Raw genomic sequence first — 19,992 nt, 5'->3', positions numbered from 1 at the left:
TCTGAGATCCATCCTGGTTTGAAGCGGATAAGCTTCAAATTCACGATTTTAACTCTTCTTAGTGAGAATATTTTGGGGAATTTCGTATTGCACAATTTCTTTCATTGCAAGGGGACTCCTTCCTTTTTAAAATGTATCTTGTGACGTCGGAACAGCTTGGGCTGGATTGGCCAAGACATCCCTTCCTTTATGCTACTGTTTCTTACCATTGTGTTTTCCGTTTTGCAGAGCAATGGACGGCGCTCCCAGATTTCCCTGATTACAACAAGTGGGGCTTTTCCGTTGTCTCCTTGAATAACGATGTTTATGTCACAGGTAAGGTGTGTACTGTCGGATCATTCGTTCAGTAGTGACACGTGCATGGTCATGTGACCGTAGATGATGTGGGCGGGACCTTTCGGGATAAAGTTCAGTTTCCAGTCAGTGTTCCTAGTTGTGTGGTTCTTGCAGGACCTGTCTTCTGTGTCAGCGTGTGAATCTTGTGTTGAACAGGGACGGAACCAGGTGCATCCAGGGAAATGTTGAACCCGTTCTCTCCTTGCCCTCTGCGGAATCATAAATTGATCATGTCTTGGATTAGGAATAGGTCTTTTGGAGATATTTGGCAAATTGACTGTATAGATATTTCTTGAGAAAGGAAATTACTCTTGCTAGTAGTCCTTTGGTTTCCCTTCATTGTTGCTCAATGTTAAGTCTCCCCTGTGTACTTTACAGTCACCACCTGTGCCAGGAGGAAGAGGAGTAGGATAGACTACATAAAATGTGCTACACGCTGATTTGGCAGGAAATTCTGGGCATGGCCGAGCGTGTTGTTTGGTTTAGCGCCAAAAGAAAATATAAGAGGTAGGGCAGTGACGTGGACAGTGACGTGTGAAATAAAATGTATTTGCACCCGAGGAAGGGGGCTCACCCAATCAGTTGGCTGGAAATTAAGGAGAGAGCACACAGTGTACCACCTGCGTTTCTGCAGCCACCCGAGGCCCTTCTCTGGAGGATCACAATGTTTTCCCAATTCACACCCTCTGCCTAAAGTCATCATCTAATTCCCCTCTACTACCCTACTCCCAACCCACTCACCTTCTTGAGCTCCCGGGTCTGCTGCTTCTTCCGGTCCCCATAGACTATGTTCCTTTTCTATTTGCTATGGTAGCTGCCATTTTTTTTCCACTGGATATTGGCCTCGCTCAGTGTGCGCGGACCCATCTCTGGTAAACAACCAAAATAAATACAACTATTTGCACCTGGTACGAAACCCTGGGTGTGAATACAAATAACCTATGCTTAGGGCGGTGTGCCTTCACCAGGGCCCTCACTATGCTCGGACATGTCTAGGTGTGGGCTGGTGGCCCGGCCCCGTAAGCGTGGGTGATTTCTACAAAGTTTGAATTAACATGATTGTTGATTTGTAGTGTGGATTTTATTTTGATGCTCTCAAGTAACGCAGGCATTCATCTTAATTCTATGGAATGTCCACTCTCTTTGCTAACTCCACCTCTTCCTGCTCCCCCCGAATCCTGCGATCTGAAGCCAGGCTGAACCGGGCAGCCCTCCTTTTCTGCTGCTTCCTGCTATCACCCCTACACCCTCCATGCACTACAACACTGGAACCCCGTACACCTAGAAGTAAAATAAAAAAATGTTCCGGCCTTCAAAACTACCCTCAATCACTCCTATCCAGGGAAGGAGCATCAGAATCATGTACAGGAATCATGACTCCTCCGAGCGCCCACTGTCGCCGGCATTGCATTCAGACATTGTGCCAATGAGATCACCTGTACCCATGGTAAATATTATCAGTAGCTGTATACAATGTGAACAATATTGTCTTCAGTCTGTAGTGTCCTCAGTCAGTATTCCCATGTGAATAGTCCCCTCCTCAAGCAGATTATCCGGCTACTCAACTTTCACCCTCACATTTGTAAAGCATCCAACGAAGTGGCAGACAAGTGGTGACAGTCAGTAGGAATCTCTCCAGCTGATACAGTTACTTAGTTTTCTTTTTTACTCTTTTTACTCCATTGGATTAGGGAGTCTGCCCCCCCGCATGGCTACGAAATAGCAGGTGACGTGTGAAACCTGTTTGCGAAGTGGGGGACAAGCAGTGGTAGTCAGCAGGAACCACCGAATCCTTCTCTAGAACTGCTACACTGTTACTTGATTGTCTTTGCTAACTCCAAACACCGGCCAGCAAGTCCACAAAACAGCAGACAGTCCACAAAGCATGCGCATGATGTGGCTGTCAAGTGGTGGCAGTCAGCAGTCTGACGTACCGTAATGTAACGCGGTGCTTTGAAACATACGTTTAGGTAGGTGGCTATTGTGACACTTACTGTGGGTTACTAACTAGTGCTTTATCAGGCTACAGCACACATTTCTAAAATTGCACAATTTCCCACACTCTTGAGCTCAGTAAACACCCATTACTCAGTTTACTCTGATTGAAAGATCTTAGATGTGAATAATAGATCTTGTTACAATCTACAGAGTATGAAGCAGTCCCTTACTTAGCTTGGCTCTTTACAAGGTGGAGGAGCTCGGTCAAGCAACACTATGAAAATAACTGACTACTGTTTGTCAATAGCTGTGGCAAACGTGACAGGGACAACCTAGCAGAAAGGTCTAGGGGTGCCCACCTGATAATATCTCTTTACTACAATTGTGTCACAGCCTGCTGAGAGAGGCAATCGATGGGGAGGATAACAAGGGGGCTACTGAGACAACTAGTGAAAAGGAAAAACAGTCCAAATTAGTCATTTGGAAAGCCAACAAGGAACTTGTGTTGCTAGCCTAGTGGCTTTGTCGGCTTTCGCTCTATTCTCTGAAGGTAACATAAACCATAGACTGATTACCCCCACAATCACATAATTGCCGGCCGCCATCTACGATGCCGATGCATGCTTTGGATTTCACGCATAAAACCCTTCCGCATCATGTTTAATGAAATCTGTGCACAAGACAATTTAATGTAAAGTGGATCATTTCCTTGAGGCCCAGTGTGATCACACCAAGAGGGACGCAATCTCAAAAGATAGCCCTAAGGGTATCAAACTGGAACTGATCCTAAACAAATTTCTATCTGAGGCTGGGGAAGTCCACTGTATTGAGTATATGGAAGAAGAGGTACGCCAGTTTATAAAAAAAGAGGATCACTTTCGGTCAATTAAGAAGGTGGATACGCAAAAAAAGACTGCGAAGGGAAGTCAAGAAGCAAAAAAATCATAAAGCAGACGAAGGCAAACACCCATTTAAACCTATCAATAAGACCATAGTCAATGGGTCACCTTCCCAATTAATACAGAAGAAGACTACACCCTCGTAAAAGAAATCTCATAGTACAAAGAAAAAAAAGGTGGGGTGCAATAGGATCTTCAAAATTGGGTAACCAAAGGCACCATGAATGCAAACAGAATTGAAGAAAACAGTAAGGACAGTTCTGTGACTCGGTACTTCGTATGATAAGAGTTGGACATCTGAAACTCTGCTATTTTATTCTAACCTTTTGCCAACAGACAAACTCCACTAAATTTGTCTCGGGCTATAAAAATGTTAAGACTTGTTTCAAGTATTGGGCATGGGGTGTGATGATTGAATCTTGATGCATGAGAAAGCTAGCAGCTAATTATCTGTCAGTTAGGAAGATGTGGGGCTTAGAACCGTATTTGGATTATCAGCTAAGCCCGAATGTGAAGAGTATTTATGCTAAACTTTGACTTGGGATTTTGCCATTTGCACATTACATTTGCAACTGGGGCGAGAGTAGGTCATCTTTGTGCCGTGCTGTCACGCTACGACGGAAGATGAAATGCATTCTTTTGTTTATGCCCTGCCTCTGCAACTGAGAGATCCCATTGGCATAAGCCAATTTGACTACATCTCAAAGTGAGATCTTCCCACATGGCTCTTGAATCTGTGAGAGGTTGTGTCACTGCTGCTGATATAATAGTGATTGTAGCTTTTTAATCTTGCTTTTAGGACAATGTTTCTTTTATCTTAAATCTTATGTTTATGGGTGATGTGTTTGGCATGATCTGGATTTGGCATGTTTGCCTTTGATGTTTTACTTTGGGGGTGTCAATATGTGTTTTATGATTGCATGATTGTATTTGAGGATTTTATTGTGTGCTTCTTTTATTGCTTAATTACACTGAAATAAAGAATAAAGTAAAGTAAAACAGACTGTTCTTCGTATGTCAAAGAAAGGGCTTCTCCAAATGAGTCTCCCTAGGGAAATGGGCCGACACTGGGATCGGGTAAACCGATCTGCACAATCTATTACTTGTGTTAAATGTGCTTCAGAGAGTGTATGTTGCAATTGATAATCTCTTACTATTCTCCTTTTAAAAAAAACTTTTTATTGTGATTTTGGTTACCAAAGCAACCTTACTCAAAAACACATAGTTGTACAGAAAAAATTTAAAGAGCAAATATAAAATACACAATTTCTCACTATATAAAAAACAGAAGCACATTTCAGTTTATAAGAACATAAACACATAGTAAAAATTGATACAAAGATAAAATGAGTGAAACATTATGTCACCACATTAAACAGGACCAGAATAGGTTAATAGAGAAATCATATTCTCTTGGAGCATTTTGTTTGAAGAATTGCTCTCTATTTTCCCAAAAGTAAGGACAGACAGAAACCCAATGCTTAAGGATTTCCTGGTCATACATGCTACCACAGAACCTACAATGGATGTTATCTAGTTTAGGCTGCTGACATTTCCAGTGTAAAATACATTCCTTTGAGTGAAACTGGTTAAGACGAAAATGTAAGTAAACCTCACAGACTCTACTGCAGGGAAGCCTCTGCAGATATCATGGGATGCATTCAATCTTATGTAGACATTTTGCGTATTAATCTATACAGTTTAACCTTGATGCACCCCGTTCGATGTACTAATTCCTCTTCAGTTCCACCAATGCGAATCAGGATATCCTTAATTATTTTAATAAAGGAATTGACGGAGGGAAGAGTGGCTTCGTTGGTGATAATAGACAGATCCATGTATAAACTATTGGGCGGTGGACAAATGAGCTTAGAATAAGAAGCCAGCATACGCCAGGCATAGCGGGCCTTGAGTGAGGTAAAACAGTTTGTGCCTCATGATACAGTTAGGGATAGCGATTGAAAGACCCAAAACCTGTTTCCACAGTTTACCCTGTACCACATTAAGATAGTCCCCCATATCTAATAGGCAGAAAACGAAACAATACAAAATCACAGAAACAACGTTGGCCAAGTAGAAGTGCTGAATTGGTAGAACAGCAAACCTGCACACCCTTCTGTACAAACATTTAATTTCAGAAGTCAAGGGAGAGAGCCTACTCTCAAGGCCTGCCTTCCAGGTTACACAGAAAGACGGTTGGACAGATTATATCCCAAGTGCCTTAGGGAGTCCACATATTCCAGTCTCTCCCCACCTAGATTCTATGTAAAATGTTTAATTCTCTTTCGGCTTTTGGAGAAAAAAACAATTTTGAATTTACTCCCATTAGGGGATACGTTGTTGTTGGTACAATACTGAGCAAATTAAGTTTGTTTGTATTGGAGGCCCATGGTGGTTCAATTGAAGAGAATAAAGTCATCAACGAAGGCTAACCATTCAAGTCTGAGACCACCCAATTTAGCCGCTGACATCATCTCGCCCCTCCACAGATGTTGCACATCCCGCCCATATAGATTAAAGAGGACAGGGGCAACGGTACAGCCCTGCTTCAGACCAACCCAAGTGCAAATATGGGTAGACAGCAAGCCTTCTTGTGTGAGGCGCACCTTCAGAGAAATGCCTCTATGGACCAGCGCCAAGAGCTGAACCAACCTTTTGGGTACATCCCAGCTAAGGTAATTTATTCCACAGTTGAGATCTTACCACACAGACAAAGGCACTAGACAGATGTAGGGATGCCGTATAGACCTCACCCACATCTTTATTATGAACATTAGACAACAAATATGCAAGTATTGTGGCATTGAGTGGAGTGCCAATGTTTTTTCTGAACCCAACTTGAAATGTGGAGAATATTCCCAAATACCTAATATGATGATCAGGGTCCCTAAGGAAAAGAATAGAAAACACCTTACATGTGGCATCAATGAGGGTGATAACTCTGTAATTGGCTGGGTCAGCAGGATCTCCCTTGTGGGATGTTCTGACCCACTAGGCTCTGCCTTGCAACATCACTGTGTGCTGCTTTCATCAGAAACAACAGGATGGCCGCCAAAAAGTTCTATGCGCTAAAAATCTCCGAGAAGTGCGCAGGGAAACCTGAAAAAGAGGCTGCCAGTCCATTTTGCCTATGTCAGTGGTACAACAGGAGACCACGCTGCGAAAACCTGTCATTGGGCTGCCCGCAGAGTGAAATGAAACTACTTGAAAAGGCAGAACAACATTCCAAGGAAAACCCAGAAGTACTTTAAAATCCGTTTTTCCTTGGCTGTTGAAAGTGCAAAATCATGCTTCCTAAACATCAGAAAAGATCCAACATCCTTGTTGGGTGTTAAACATCACCTTATTTAAGGAATCCCCATAAGCAAAATGTCAGGAGAAGCACTTTTCATCACAAAAATATCCACATTCAAAAAGGTGCTTGCCTGGAAAAATATGTCAGATATGGGCGCAGTACCGACGCTCGCCTGTGTCAAAGCTGTCATTTACTTATACTGGCAGTTTAAAACTTGTGTCTTAAAATCAAATTGTGGAAAAGAAGAGACTTGCCATCAAAAGCAATATAGGTTGCTACTATGCAATCTCTATGTTTTAAAAAGACTGGAATTAAGAGTGTATATTTGTTGAAAATGTGTCATGATTCCTGCCCCTCATGTCCCCAGCCCTCCAAGATGTCAGGCTGGAGCCAGATTGAACAAAAAACACAATTTTTCAGGGTGAGAGGTCCCTCAACTCCCAAATATCAAAATGTACACATGTCACTACACATACATTCTTTCACATTGGTGTATTTTAATAATCTTCAGATAGAGTACCTAGGGGTATTCTGGAGAAACAATACAAATGGGTATGATCCATAACAAGAGAGGATCTCAATGTACAAACATACAACAGCAAAAGATTATTGTCGGTGCAGTTGTGCAATGAGGACAGAAATCAACAATCATTGACATAACATAAAGAAGTCACAATAACAACAGTGTTTGAGCTGTACACTGTTCATGTGATGTTTAGTCGTTAACACAACGGTGTTTCAGCCTAGAAAAGCTGTAAAGTGCAGCTAAGTGAGCAGGCCTTCATCAGGACGTGTGGTGAAATGATAGTAGTCCCGGGGTATCTATCTATGAAAAACAAAAAACAAATGGAGTACAGTGAGTGGAGGAGGACCTCAGCGTTAAAATGATGATTCAAAAAAGCTCTCTATGGATGCTAAAAAAATATACAACCAAGCTCTCTGGTGGAGAGGCTTGTGTCTTACCAAGGGTTAATCCACTGCCAAGGTAAGACTGGTCCATTTTGAGTACAGGAGCCCAGCGGCCATTTTGCTGCGCCGTAAAGAACCAACCAGTATGTATCTGTGGAGCCCGGAAAAACACATAAGACACTGTAAGAGTGCCATCCAGGTCATGGTATCTAACACCATATCTAATGTAATAGGGTAAGAGCTTACCTCAAGTGGTAACAAGTGTCTTCTACGCGACACTGGTGGAAACGAATCTTGCGTGAGTTTCCCTCCTGGTGTGTCTGTAGTGGACACGACCTGTGTGCAAAACATATAATGCACAGTTGTAATAATCACCTATTCTATAGTCATTCAATAAAAACTATAATGGGCCGGTGCCGGCTCCGAACATTAATGGTGTGTTTAAAATAAACATGCTGATTTCTCCATGCTTGTGCACCTAATCGAGCTAGCGTGCACTTTAGAGTGGCAAAAGCACGGCGGAAAAACCAGTAAAACAGTAAAACAACAACTAATGGCCGCTGGACTGCTCAGTCGCTATGCGTGTGGAAAGCAGACTGATACTGTTGGAAGTACTGAGACGTGCACAAACGCATGTGAATTTGCCAGTGTGTGCTCTACGAAGAGTAAACACACGTAGAACAAGGCAGAACTTACTTCCTAGGAGTTGCCACGACTCGCGTAGAATGGCGTCTCCTCTGCAATGGTAACGGTGAAAGCGAAACCGTAGTCACGGTGACCGCGGGTAATCAAACCCATGGGTCGCACTGATTGGCCACGCGGTGGCGCGCCCCTGGTTGCGTGTCATCGACCAAGTAGCCAATCAAGGCGGCTCGTGCTGATCTGGGGGGGAGAGGTGCCCTCCGTGGAGGTGCACCCTGCAATGCAGGCAAATAGTGCAAAAGAGCCTGAGTAAAGTGTTAGACACGGAGCAACCAAAAGAACATGGTGTGTGGTTGCCGTGTAAACACAGATAAAAACAACACAACGTACACATGGATCGGCCCAGATTATGGAATACACAAGTTAACCCACTGTGCTGCCCATCTACCGTAAGGTGTGTCACTAACGCCGTACAACACAAGCCGGGGCGGAATTGAGAAACCGATGTGGGTATGAGGGTTATATTAAACCCAAGCTATGATTCACCACACATGTGCTGATGAAGGTGCCCCCTGTGGAAGAGCCACATACTCGCTCCAAGGCGTGTTGAATATTGACTGAAGAAAATGAATAAAATGAAAACTCAGTGTCGTACGAGTATCCACAGTAATAGACATATCAATAGGGACGTAAATGTCAAAACAAATGGAAAACTTGCTTGGCTGTATGTATATTTGACATGTGGACGTTCATTGGTGATACATTACAGTCTAAAGAGGATAATATAATCAACCTAAGGGTCCACGAGATTATAACGAGCGCTCAAAGCCACTATGAGTAATCATCCCACTTATGGGCAGATGCCGCTAGAACCACATACTCGCTACATGGCGTGTTGTGTATTAACAGAAGAAAATGTAACCTCAGTGTTATAAGAGTATCAACAGTTATACACATGTCCATAGGGACGTAAATGTCAGAACACATAGAAATCTTACTTGGCTGTATGTACATAAGACATATGGACATTCATTCGTGATACATTACAGTCTACAGAGAATAATACAGTCAACATAAGGGACCTAGAGATTATTACGAACACTAAAAGCAACCGTGAGTAATCAACCCACTTATGGGCAGATGTCGCTAGACAGGTGTTGTTGGGGATAATAAAGAAGAGGAATCCACCCAAACTAGCTATCTGTAGGAACTCAATTGGCGTAAAAATGTTTCCATTCCACCGATATATTCAAACCTGTTTTGGCAGTGTCAAGTTTGTGCACTAACTGTTGTTCGAGTCTAGTTAGTGCTTTGTCCCTATCTCCACCTCTTTTCTGTGGGGACAGTTGCTGTATGATGGTCCACGATATGTCTTCGTTTGTATGACCCATCCGGTTGAAATGCTCAACCAAAGGCTTATCCGGTACTTTGTTTTTAATGGAAGATCGATGCTCCGAGATCCGCTGTTTGATCGGTCTGGAGGTTTTGCCAATGTATAATAACAGACAGGGAAAACGTATTCCATAAATAACCCACTTGCTGTTACAATTAGTGTGAGTGTTTAGAATGCGATGAAAGTCCTTGTGATCAAAAGTCTTCGTAGGGGTGGTGTAGCGACATGCCACACAATTCCCACCACACTTGGTAAATCCCACAGTGTATTTGGAGTCTTGATCGCCTCAATGTATGTGTGCACCAAAGTGTCCCTTAGGCTCCGGTTTTTTCACCTACATGGCCCTCATGGGCCTCTCCATCCCTCCTAAGACCCACTTGGAGTCAGACTTGGCGCTTGTGGCACCAGACTCACTCACTTCCATAGGATAACATTGGGGATTGGACTTGTAGTGCATTGATGGGAACAAGATGGATGCCCCCACATATTTCGGTTCCCCGAACTGCATGTGCGGTCTAGTCTTTTGGGTGTGGTTCAGCCCAGAGGCACTTGGGATACCCAGAGACTATTTAAGCCACACCCAGGCTGAGAAACATGCTTTGCGTTTTCTGCACCTGCAGCGTGACACTCACCGTGTTCGGATCGGTCTCCAGTAGGCCTGCATCTTTCTTCTGCGCTCAGCTCCTGCAAGAACAAGAACACTGTTAGGAACAGCCTTACCTTGCGGCGCTTCTGCCCATCAGTCATCGCTCCTTCTGTTCTGCGGGCATCTTCGGCGGTGTCATTCCCATCCCGGCACGGCGCTTCCTAAGGAAAAGGGAAAAGAACAGAAAAAAGGCATTAGTAAGCATTCTGCAAATCTTCGCTTATTTTTAAATACTGTACGAGCTTGAAAAGCTTAGCTGAATCCCAGCCACTATGGGGGAACTCTGTCTCCGGAACTTCTCATCCATCTGCAAGAGGGAAAAGACACTCCAGGTTAGCGTGGAAACATCTAGAGGTGCCGCATACTGTGCTTACCCACCGCATTTGTTCTTCATAACCGGCATCCACGCTGAAAACGTTGCGGCACCTAAAAGACACAGAAAAAGAACTCAGTTCAATACAAATACGAAAGGGGTGCATCGCGCATCGCGCTCTCACTCACCTTCAGTGCTATTCAACTCAGCAGCACGCCGCCATCCCCGGACGCCGGCCATCATCTAAGGAAGGAAAGGAACGAAGTTAGAGAACTGTTCAAAAGACTCATTATACCTACCTGTTGGACTCTTGCCAGTGAAGTAACTAGGCAGCAACGAGCCCGCATCAATCAACGCGCCCCTGCGCTGAAGGCAGGATGGAGAGCACACTATCCAAGAAAACAAGGTGAGCTGTGGATCAAAGGGAAGGGTTGGACCCCGGGGAAGAAGGGGTTCAAGCACACAGAGACAATAGGGAGTTAAACTCTACCAATCCTGTGTTTCAGGCCCAGTTTCCAGTCGAATAGCCTCCAGGGAAGGGTTCGAGGTCGTAAGAGGTCAGAACAGGCTGAGTGACGTCCCCGTGGATACCAGGTGAGCATTACAAAATGTAAAGTTATTTAGAAAATACAATTTTAAACAAAGTGTTTTGCAGTGAAATGATACCAGCCAGAGGACTTCAAAAGCACATTCCACAGTTTTCTCCAACAAATGGTGCCTTCCTTTTGCTCTCTGCCCAGGAACTATCATTTAGATGCTAATGAAAGGAGGAGAGGGTTTTGCTCTGGACTGAAAGCAAATGCAAATTCGGGTTTCAACAGAAACCGACTGCCAGCAGGAAGAGAGCCTGGGACTGCTCTAGGCCCCGCAAACCATGGAAGCGGGACCAGGCAGATTTGTGTATCTTAGATTACAAGAAAATATCTTTTTGAAAAAGACTCATAGAAAACTGTGAACAATCTGTAAAAATCTGTAAATTAGAGGTTGTTAATATGAAAATGCTGCTCACCGTTTGAAACTATTCTGGACTCTGTGCGATGTTCAGAGACAGGACTACCGAAATTTGGATGTTGTAGCAATTGTAATAATGCTAGGAATATGAAAGTTCACAGGATTATGCCCAGATGTCATGCGCATGTATGGAGAAAAATGTGGACAGATCTGACACTGGGCCTCATTACACGGTAGGCGGTGGACCAAGGTGCTAATAGCACCTTGGTCCATGCCGGTAAAATACCGGCACCGCCTTGGTGGAAAGGAGAATTACCGCCCTATTCCAAGGTTGGCGGGCTGGTAATTCCTCCTTCCACCATTGCCCTTCCCCATTCCCATTTTTGCCCCATAGGGCATAATGGGAATGCGGAAGGTGCTAATTACGGTACTGCAAATGTATGTGAAAAATAGATATACTGTACAGAAACAAAGGGGAGGGACTCCCTGGGTTGTAAAATACAGCATCATTATGACACTAGATTTCCTTCTTAAATCAGGAGAGGGGAAAGACTCTAACCGATAGGATTCCTAGAGGGTGTGCTTAGTATAATTCAGCCTACCCACCTCTTTGGGAAATACATAAATAGGGACTGCTTAGGACCTACAAGGACACACAGATTCACCCATCAACTGATTTACTGGCGAAGCGCTCTGCAGGAGGAACCCAGATCCAAGACTCCAGAACTCTGAAAGCAGAAGGCCCAATTCCAAGGCTGAACCCTTCTCAGTGGGCCTTTAAAATCTTGAAACCTGATTTTATCCACAGACTTCCAAGGGGCACACCAAAAATTGAACAGCCGGGCTGTGCTGTTTCTGTTTCTCGCCAAGAACTCTTGCTAGAATCCAGAGATCCAAACCAGTAGAGCAGGGCTGTAACCAGATAGCTGTAACCCAGAACCAACCCATCAGATCCAGTTCAGAGGCCGTGCAGAGACCAGAGTGCCGTGCTGAGTGCAGAACCGGGTGCCTGAATCCTGTCCGGTGGGCAGAATTCCAGTCCAAAACCTTTGACCAGATCTTTGACAGGCCTATTCCAAACCATAGTTGTGAGTATCTAGCATAGAATTGTCCCTAGCCAATCTCTTATCTTTATGTAATCCTATCCAACCCATTTTAGCATATCCAGAACTGCATTGTAGAACCTTTCTTGTTTATCTGACTCTTTCCCTCATCCATATAGTCCTTTGTTAATTGTAGTGATAAATTCATCTTTGCGCTAATATATTTGCTGAAGAAAGACAAGTGTCTTGGTGGGCAAAAGTCAGAGCAGAGGCGCCGCTGTTCTGGTGGCTGTCCCGTTGGGTATCTTGCATCTTCATAGCCTCCCTAGTGTAAAGAAATCCTTGTTGGTAATATTCAAAAGCGCATCTTTCATTTGAAAATCTTGACTCTTTCGGATAAAAATCGACCTCTACTAAAACCTCTGTAACTTCCATACCGTACATGCTAGAAACTAAATGTAAGTGTTAAATTGAAGCATTCCAACTCCTTACAGTTTTCCTGCAATTGCGTTTCGCGCGCGCTGAAAAGTTTGCCGCGAATTTGCATTTGGATCAATTTCAACACGTGTAAAACAGATATTCTTTGCATCTGACCTTAGAATCAGTTTTCAATTTGCTAGTTATTCAATCATCATTGCTAGTATTCACCTGAAACTATACAAAGTGGCTCCCACTAGTTTTGAATACAATTAAGTGAATTAAGTCCACTTTCCAGTGTTTTCCCATTCATTACAAGCCCCATTCAAAAGCATTTGACCTGTTTGAAATCATTCCTCTTTCTCTCTGCTTGCTGGGGGGAATTGGGATTGAACTGTATTTGTTGAGTTTTTATTCCTGAAACCTGTGTTCTCTCCTTCCATCTCTTTATACTGCATATTGGGGGAATTGAGTAGTACAGGGGGAAAGAGTGACATTGCATTTGATCGAACCCATATCAAGTATTATTTTATGCTGCATTGTTTTCCTATCCTTATCAAGTATTATTCTATGCTACATTATTTTTCTCATCCATACCATTCTGATTAAAGAGATTGTTGATTGGTGTGACATCACCCAATGGTGGTCATTGTATAAATATTAATAGTGTGATATATATATATTGTTCAAATTCATAAAAATAAATCTTTTAACTTTGCAAAAAATAAATCTTTTAACTTTGCAAAACAGCCTGCTTCCTGGTTCAGTGAGACCGGGAGGGATTCAAAGAGAGGGATGTGATATAAGGGTACATCATTCAGAAATAAAAGAACTTATAGACAAAAATATATAATTAAGGGTTCCAACTGTGCATCACACGCTAGGCATTGACTTAGGTGGAGTGCCGGGTTGAAATCACTTACAAGTTTGGGGCTCTGCCGGGATTTCTGAATTAGATATACCACTTGTGACAGTCTAATACAGTGTGCTAACTAGTGGGATACATAATCCCTGCTGGGCTACCACGCTGTGTTATACTGTGAAAAGCACCCCTCAATAGGAACGTTCTAAGGAATCGGTCTGTTTTGCAGAAATAAAAGAAAAATTCTGTAAGTCAGGAAGGAAATTAATATTTCCGGAATGGCGACTTTGGTAGAGATGAATATGGCTAAAGAGCACCTATTGCATAAATTATTTGTAAGGGGTGAATGGACAGAGCGGGATCAGAATGTGTGGTTGCAGGCAATCACAGAACAGATCACTGCAACAGGGTTAGATATATGGCAAGATCAGGGTCCTTTACATATGGCCCTGAGTGAACTATATATGGCCCCTAAGGCAAAGGAAGAGCAAAACAAGATTGCCAAAATAGCGGCATATCTATACCTATATATTGGAGCAATACAGGACAAATATGTCGAGGGCCAAGATCTGGCAAACAAACAACTGCAGGCATTAGGAAAGGCCCAAACTGATCTGGACTCTTCTGAGCAGAGGCTACAGAGGAGCCAGGAATCAGAAAAGGAAAGTAGCAGTACATAATCAAAATAAAAGAGGACATGGGTAACCTGCAGCAGGAAAAGGCAGAACAGGATACCAGAATGCTGGCCCTACAGAAGGAGCACCAAGAAAGTTTGGACTCTCTACTGCAGAGCAAGAAAAAGCTGGAGCAACAAATACATTTCAACAGGGCATGCACAGATCAGGTAGTCACCCTGCAAAGCCACCTAGATAGAGAGAAGGAAGAGAGCAATAAATTAATCTTGAAAGACCTGGATACCCAGGCAGAATTTGATGAAGAGCGCCAGAAAGCTGGTGCGCTTCAAAGACAGAGGAGGGTGTCAGGAAAGGGACACCTTAGGCCAGGGAGTCTGTCATTTAAAAGAGAAAATACATGAAAATCACCTGGCCCTTCAGGGACTGGGTGACCTCCAAAAAGAGCATGAAAGATTGTTAGAGCACACCAGGAGGGTGAAGGAGGCTCTAGCAAGGAAGGACCAGGCCAGTATGGACAGGACTCAGGAGGTAACCCTCCTGCAGCAAAGACTGGCCCAATACGCTAAAACAACACAGGAAGCACAGAGAGAAAATGAGTCTCTCTGAGGACAATGACAAGCTCCACAGACAGGTAGCCATGCAAGGGAGACTGATAGAAACTAGCAGGGCCTTGATAGAGGAACAGAAAGCGCAGATTCTTGCATGGCAACAAGGAGCAGGGGCTGAGAGAGATGAGGTTCGCTGGGAAAGGGAAACACCTGAGCATAACCTCAGGAACCCTAGTACCAGAGGCCTTCATCTCTTCCAATCCCTGGACTTTGCCACCCCCATGTCCACTGGTGCACATGAGCCAAGAGCCACGGGGATGGCAGATTTCAATACAATCAGAAATATGGGGCTCATAGACCAGCACCTCCCAGGAATGGATGGGCAGGCATCTGGGTATGGGTACCCAAGTACTGTGAAATTTAGTGGGGAACTCCATGAGGGTAGGCCCACTAAGGGCATCCTGAAAACCTCTGCCCAGCTAGGACAGTGGGCGGGGGGGTGGTACTCATCAAATCCTGGGAGCAAGGAGGAATCAGAAGACTCCTCTGAGCGCCCCAGGACACGGGAGACTAGGTCCCCACATTCTGCCAGCCATTACCAGGCTCGCAGAATCCAGGAGTGCCTAGAAGACCAGACGGGCACCTCTGGGAGCAGTGCCTCTGAGTCAGAGGTGGAGTGGACCAGGGTTACCCGAACCAAAAATGCTAATAAGGCAAAAAGGGCCTTGCTTAAGGACCCCTTAAAGCAAATTAAAGTGATAAGGAGCGTCATCACGCCCTATCATAAGAACGCTAAATATTCTGTTTGGGCGCACTTAGAGCTCTTTGAGCAGATGATGGAAACTTTCCATTTGAAGCACAGCCAAAGCTGTATTCATTATGTGAAATGGACCTTCTCACCAGAATACTCCAGCTTCTTTGCGGGGCTGGAGGACCAAAATCATTCTAGATGGTCCACATATAGGGCGGCCATCTTGAAGCATTTTTCTGTGCACAGAAATCCTCAGGAAGCTCGCAAGGCAGCCTACAACCTTCAATGTGGGAAGGATCAGGCACCACAAAAATGTGTGCAGGAATTAAAGCATGCCTTTGCGCAGACCACCAGAAGGGTGCACACGGACAGCAAAGAATTTGTGAATACTTTTTTCCACGCTCTCCCCAAGTACATCATGACCCAGCTAGTGAGAGATTTTCATGAGAAAAGATCACTAGACTTGGTCATTGAACAGGCCACACGAATTTATGAGGTGCAAAAGCCCATAGAAAACAAAAATAATGCAAAAAGCCCCGAACCAACCAACACCCCTGCTGCTGCTAAGGTGGCAGAGATGAAGGTTGCCCCCATTTTAGATGTGGAGATGGAGGTCCTAAAAACCTGCCTGCACAAAATCTGAAAAATCCCAAGTCCAGAAGGCCCTCAGGCCAGTCACAAACAGGGAGTCAAGGAGGTAGTCCCACAAATGGGATCCCTCACTCCCCTGACTACATAAGTCCCCGCTACAAGGGGAACAGACCCATCCTGGGTTATGTGTGGACTCCTCCCACCCAAGGGGGGGGGTCCAACCAAACAGCAGCTAACCCAGGGAACTTCCCTCCTCACTTCCCCCAGGAGGGCAGAAATTCCCCAAATCCTGGACAGAACTTCTTCCCCAGGTACCCGCAAAGGATACATATATATATACATATATGAGGATATATATATATATATGTTGTTCAAATTCATAAAAATAAATCTTTTAACTTTGCAAAACAGCCTGCTTCCTGGTTCAGTGAGACCGGGGGGATTCAAAGAGAGGGACGTGATATAAGGGTACATCATTCAGAAATAAAAGAATTTATAAACAAAAATATATAATTAAGGGTTCCAACTGTGCATCACACGCTAGGCATTGACTTAGGTGGAGTGCCGGGTTGAAATAACTTACACCCTTATAGATAGGTATAATGATCGACTGAACCCACGACGGCGGAATGAGGTGGTACAAAAATATAGCATCAAAGAGGGGTTTTAGAAGGGTCATCCATAAGGAAGGAGAGCTCTTAAATACAAAAGGTGGGATACCATCTGGACCAGGGGCCCTCGATGGTTTGAGATTTTCAATAGCCCAGATAATATCAGACATCACCCATAGGCATTCCCCCCACACTATTGATCCCAAGCTAGGGTCTGGACATGAAAACCTATCTACTGAAGGCGAGTATTTAGCCTTAAAAAAAGCCACCCAGGTGGCCTCAGAGATGACAGAATCCTTATTAGGAGTTTGCTCCCCACCAACAGAGTTGAGGTTCACCCAAATGGTATCCTCCTTACCCACACAAAGGTTATCTCGTTCGTATGACTCCAGACATAGGGATTTTACCACATCTGTATGAGTCTGCACAGCTTTCTTCCTGGGTAGTTGGTAGTCCATAGCATTTGATCTCTGTCTCTAGAGCCCACAGATGGTTCGCCCTTTGGCTTGCTTAGACGCAAAAATCCTAACATCGAAGGCATGGCGCTTTCTCCCTACAGTCAGAATCCCCTTGTTATGCACCAGGTCATCAAGACCTTCACTAACAATACTATGGACAATATTTACCTGCTCAGCTGGAGTCCCCAAAGACAGCAACCCCCCCATTCATTTCGTCAAACCTCTTGGCAAGGTATTGAGTGAACTTGGATATTGTCTTGGGATTCCATGTAACTGTACATCTGCCATTACATGGGTGAATTAGTGCCAGATCCACCCTGACTTCAAATAGTGAAAAAGTAATGTCCAACACAACTGTCAAGAGTACATGGTTCACCACCCCGGGGTCAAAACAGGTCAAGGAACCACATCTAGCTTCCAGAGTGGAAGTAACATAGAGATAGTCAATCCTCGATCGAGAATCCCCCATATGTCATGTAGTTCAGTAGAGGTCAGATCCTCCAGTTGGAACATAACCCATTCACTCAGGAATGAATCCCATTCAAAACCTCTTTTCACAATCAGGGACTGAAGGTGTGCACCACCATTTGAATTGTTCAGCACCCTCGGCACAGTTTGAATTGAAATCCCCAGCTAGAATGATATTTGCCCCATTACCCTTGGCATGCCAATCCTCAAGTAGTTGTCCTAGGCAGTTGGTTACATCCTCAAGAGTCACACTAGCAGAATCCCAATATAGATTCACCACAAGGTACGCATCCCGGACCCAGTATGAGTCATTTTAACAGCAAGAAGCCATTCTGATTTAAAAAAAGATTTCAGACACCAGTTTTATTCTCAGGTAGATTACCACTGCAAGCCCTCCCCTAGGACATCCCAAGCCAGAATAAACGGCTCGTCTGGTAAAAGTCTGGTAGCCATCCAAATCGAAATGTGCACTAGACATAGTTTCCTGCAGCAGTACAATTTTGGGCCCTTCAAGTAGCCAGATGTTCAGACAAAATTTACATAAATTGATCAACCCACAAGCACTGCAAGATATCAAGTGTACTCCAATATGGCTAGGAATGTCCCAATCCTATTATCTCCTTTTAAAGCTTGGATATGACATACAGCTTGAACATGAACACACTATGCAAAACACAAAGAATTAACTTGATTACACATCATGTAAGGTTGTTAGCAGCAGAGAGGGCAGTTACGTAGAGAGGATGAACACACTAAAACAACCTATGCAGGAAAAGGAGACCGTTGCAAATTGGTCATGGTACCTGGTGTACTACAGGAGAATTTCAAAACACGGCCATGATAGTTGTCTGTACTCTCAGGTAACACACAGGGGCATAGTTATTTTGTAAGCAACATCACGGGTCTTGAGAATTCAATAGAATTTTATATTTTTATGATCTAGAAAATCTGGTTAATTGTCCAGTTTAGAGAGGATGGGTTTAGTGTAATAAACAACAGCACACAGAGGTAGACATGGCCGCCACCTGCGTGGCTTACTGATTACTGTACACTCGCACCTTAGAACCCAAGATATCAATTTGAATCATCAAAACCCAAATTTACTAATAGAAGAGATATAGGATCTGATAAAGGAGCATGGCACAGCGATTTTGGTGATAAACATCTATGATGTTCTTGCCGGTATACATACAGAAGCAATGAGGTACTTGCGTAAAAAGGACCTATGTCGTTAAAAGGCTTTGTCATCTTTGGGAGAGACTTCAATGCCCACTGCATACGAGAATGGGATCAATCTTTTACTAACAGAATAATAATGTCTAACAAACCCACAGCAACCATTAAGCAGAATACAAGGAACGTACAAGGGCAGAAATGGACAGACTTTATGGCAGAGTGGAAACTATCCTTGGCAAACAAAAGATAATGTGTGTGATATTTCTGTAAAGGAGACAAAGGGTTGGAGAGGTTGTTATTATCATGGGGTGTAATAAAATAAGTTGGTCTGTACGTAACCCTGAGGCCATGAACACATTTCAAGGGCCTAATTCACATAAGTGGTTTATAATGGCAAAACCCCCATGCAAAACCCTCTATGGAAAAGGGCCTAGATTCCCTGAAGCAGGCACTGATCACCTTTCAAAAGGTTTTGACACATCTTGGTGCTGCACCATGGCTGTCAGGGGCAAAGATATTCCAAGGTAGTGTTATTCTTCAGTGCATTGACAGTGATTGAGTACTGCCTTTTACTATATGAGAAAAGATGCTCTCATTTGAGGGGTTGGAGACCACCCTCAAGCCTACTAGTCATGTGTTGCAGAGTTTTACCTGGATACTCGCTCAACAGCTTCTGTGCAATTTTAAATTACTTTCTTTTTATTTTCTTTTTAAGTCCATTGTTGTTGTTTTTAGCCTTTACCATTTTGCACTCCCCCAGCAGGTCACAACTAAAAACGAATGTGCATCAGGGCAACCAAATATATCCCATGAAATGTCATTATATTGATTTATATAAAGATACAATCAATTACTCAGCATTGGCAAATTAAACAATGGGCAGCGATTCAGCCGTGACTCAGGACTCTGTCCTTCAGGGCTGTATTGTCATAGTTAATGCAAACACTGGCTATTGTGCTAGGGCCTGAGTCTCGGCATGATTAGCCTGTGCTGTAGCCTAGGGCACCACTCCAATGCCCTTCGCCCCCTACAGCTCAGAAGCTCCCTCTGCTGTATGCTAACTGGGTTGTAGTCTGGTAGACAACTCCCCTATCCCAAGACCCAGGGGAT

The 19,992-nt window shown here is 43.9% G+C and overlaps 1 protein-coding gene across 2 annotated transcripts in view; it reads left to right on the top strand.

The window, feature by feature from the left end:
- The window catches only part of KLHL30 (kelch like family member 30), a 347,037-nt gene that overhangs the window by 120,200 nt on the left and 206,845 nt on the right, over nt 1-19,992 (top strand). For both annotated transcript variants that reach the window (XM_069617770.1, XM_069617769.1), the window contains exon 4: nt 229-315. In XM_069617770.1, coding sequence (XP_069473871.1) covers nt 229-315 — 87 coding nt within the window. The remainder of the gene's footprint in view (nt 1-228; nt 316-19,992) is intronic.

This window comes from Ambystoma mexicanum, chromosome 10 (genome assembly GCF_040938575.1).
Source record: "Ambystoma mexicanum isolate Mex_15411 chromosome 10, UKY_AmexF1_1, whole genome shotgun sequence".
NCBI classification, from domain to species: Eukaryota; Metazoa; Chordata; class Amphibia; order Caudata; family Ambystomatidae; genus Ambystoma; species Ambystoma mexicanum.
This window is presented reverse-complemented; position numbering and strand designations above follow the sequence as displayed.